At 49.0% G+C, this 3,172-nt stretch overlaps 1 protein-coding gene across 1 annotated transcript in view; it reads left to right on the top strand.

Moving 5' to 3' along the window:
* Ptcd1 (pentatricopeptide repeat domain 1) overlaps window positions 1-3,172 on the top strand; it is a 20,106-nt gene that overhangs the window by 7,305 nt on the left and 9,629 nt on the right. Inside the window, exons 4-5 of the mRNA XM_021187235.1 lie at window positions 737-955; window positions 1,588-1,689. Coding sequence (XP_021042894.1) covers window positions 737-955; window positions 1,588-1,689 — 321 coding nt within the window. The remainder of the gene's footprint in view (window positions 1-736; window positions 956-1,587; window positions 1,690-3,172) is intronic.

Genomic DNA, 3,172 nt, shown 5'->3' with positions numbered 1-3,172 from the left:
TTATGGATGGTTGTGAGCCACCATGTGGTTGCTGGGATTTGAACTCTGCTCCTTTGGAAGAACAGTCGGGTGCTCTTGCTCGCTGAGCCATCTCACCAGCCCGTAATAACTTTTTAAAACCACTTCATCCCTGGTTTCTGAGTAGAGTTCACTGGCTCGTGAACTCTCAGTTAGTGAACGCTGGTCCCCCTTTCCCAGAACAAACCCACTCCGTGCACACCCTGGATGGTTAGAGTGAGCTGGGCAGGCCTCAGGATGGGCAGTAAGAATCACCTGATACAAGTGTCCCAGCCCTAAAATATTCTTTCCAGTGCCTGAGAGGATGGTTTCCTGTTGGCAGTTCTGGGAATCCAGGCTCCATTTTTCAAAGCCCTCTGGTCCAGTCAGGAGTTTGGATACTGTATATGGCGCGGCCACTTGAGTCAGCCTTAGCTCCTGGGCTAGTTGGATGTGGTAACAACCCTTTCCTGAGGCTTTCTTTTTTTTTTTTAAGATTTATTTTATTTATTTATTATATGTAAGTACACTGTAGCTGTCTTCAGACACTCCAGAAGAGGGAGTCGAATCTCATTGCGGATGGTTGTGAGCCACCATGTGGTTGCTGGGATTTGAACTCAGGACCTTCGGAAGAGCAGTCAGGTGCTCTTACCCGCTGAGCCATCTCACCAGCCCTCCTGAGGCTTCCAAAGTGGCTGCTTCCCCTAGAACCACCTTCGGTTTTCTCCCATCTCAACAGATGAAGAAGAGAGACCTGGAGCCCTCAGATGCCACATACACAGCTCTGTTCAATGTCTGTGCGGAGTCCCCCTGGAAGGACTCTGCTCTGCAGAGTGCCCTGAAGCTCAGACAGCAGCTCCAGGCCGCAAACTTCCAGCTCAACCTGAAAACGTATCACGCCCTGCTGAAGGTGGCCGCCAAGTGTGCAGACCTCAGGATGTGCCTGGATATCTTCAAGGTGGGGGCTCCCTTTTCTCCTTGTCTTCAAAGTCAGTCTGGTGGGACAAGTGTGAGAAAGAGATTTATCTGTCTCCCTACCCCTGGGGTGTTCAGGAGAGACGAGACAGCCTGTTCTTTATGCTGGGGTTCACACACAATTCCAGTAGGACCTTTCTGTGGCCTCAGTCACACTGTGGTGGGCTGGAAGCAGGAGAGCAAGAGGGAGTCGCTGTACTGAGTGGAAGGATGGGAGGTTCTGAGAGGTACAAGTGTCTCTAAGGACGTCTTGCCCAGTGTGACACGAAGAGGCCCATGGGGATTGCACCTGTCATGTATACATGGTTGATGAAAGATTGCTCAGACCTTCTAGAAGGTGTCTTTGCACAAATGAGGAAACTGAGCCTCCAATACAGTGGCTGCTGGGGTCAGCTTTGCACACGCTCTTGCCTCTAGGAACAGAGCTAGGATGACAGGCCTAGAGGTAGTGCATGTAGAGGGCAGTTAGGTGCTTCACTTGGGAGCTGGCTCTAACTGGTCCCAAGTCTGTATCCAGGTCCCTATTCCTTAGAGATGCATGGTTCCAGTACTGAACTAGGTGAGAATGGGCCTTGCCATAGGTTCTGAGTGAGACTGCCTTCTTCTCTTTCCCAGGAAATCATCCAAAGGGGGCATGCGGTCACAGAGGAGACCTTCTGTTTTCTGCTGGTGGGCTGCATCCAGGACAAGAAGACAGGCTTCCGGCAAGCATTGCAGGTCAGTCTTACCTGGTGTCGGGGCTAGCATTGTCTAGTGTCTTAGTTAGAGTTTGCATTCCTGCACAAACATCATGACCAAGAAGCAAGTTGGGGAGGAAAGGGTTTATTCGGCTTACATTTCCATACTGCTGTTGATCACCAAAGGATGCAGGACTGGAACTCAAGCAGATCAGGAAGCAGGAGCTGATACAGAGGCCATGGAGGGATGTTTTTTAATGGCTTGCTTCCCCTAGCTTGCTCAGCCTGCTCTCTTATAGAACCCAGGACTACCAGCCCAGGGATCGCACCACCCACAATGGGCCTTCCCACCCTTGATCACTAATTGAGAAAATGCCTTATAGCTGGATCTCGTGGAGGCATTTCCCCAACTGAAGCTCCTTTCTCTGTGATAACTCCAGCTGTGTCAAGTTGACACACAAAATTAGCCAGTACATTTTTCTTTTGTTTTTAAATTATATGTGCGCGTGTAGGAGGCCAGAAATGGTCTCCTGCAGCTGGAGTTCTAGCCTGTTGTGAGCCACTTGAAGTGGATGCTGGGACATGATACTCAGGTCCTCTAAGAGCAGCAGCTCTCCTAATGGCCGAGTGTCTTCTCCAGTGCATTGTGCCAGCTGTGATTTTATATCTGCCCTTCCAGCCATCACATGATCATTGCAGGGCATGTCCTTTTTTGTTTTGTAGACCTCATGGAAAGGCTTGTGGAAAAACTGCCTCATTAGTGGAGGCAAAGATCATTGTAGGAATTATTTAAATCCCAGCCCTTCTACCCGCCTTAGACCATTTATGTTGCTGGATGAAAGATAGACTCACAGCCTTTGTATTTATGATAAGCCTTAAAGAACACAGCTGGGCAGCTGCCTATCCACCATGCTGTTAGAGGCTACTTTTCTGTCGATAACCCCAAGGTATTATTTACTTATTATATTTCATCTGGGCTGCTCTTAGCTCCAGTTGGGCAGCCCTCAGGGCTGTGTTCTCTTGACCCTTAACCCATGGTGGCTTCTCCTTCCTTCTCTCCAGCACCTTCTCCCTTGTGGTCCTCCTCTGCCCCAAGTCTGGGAAACCTAAACCCTGTCTATTGACTCTTCTGCCCAGCTGTTTATATATATGTTTCATTTATAGTTTTTATTGTATATGTATGTGTGTGTGTGTGTGTGTGTGTGTGTGTGTGTGTGTATTTGAGGGGTGTTTGCATTCCATAGCACAAATGTAGAGATCAGAGGACTCCTTGCTAGGTTGGTTCTCTCCTTTTCCCATTAAGGATTGAATTCAGGTCATCAGGTTTTTGGTGGCCAGTTCCTTGCCAGTCCCCCTGCCCCCCTTTTTGATGACTCATTATATTGCTCAAGTTAACTTTGATCCCACCTAGGACTCTAGGCCAGCTTCACAGGGATTGAATTTAGGGCTTCCACACCCTTAGTGACATCCCCAACAGTTTTCTTCTCTTCCTCCTCCTCCTCTTCCTCCTCCTCCTCTTCTTC

The sequence above is a fragment of the Mus pahari genome, chromosome 23 (genome assembly GCF_900095145.1).
Source record: "Mus pahari chromosome 23, PAHARI_EIJ_v1.1, whole genome shotgun sequence".
Taxonomy (NCBI): Eukaryota; Metazoa; Chordata; class Mammalia; order Rodentia; family Muridae; genus Mus; species Mus pahari.
This window is presented reverse-complemented; position numbering and strand designations above follow the sequence as displayed.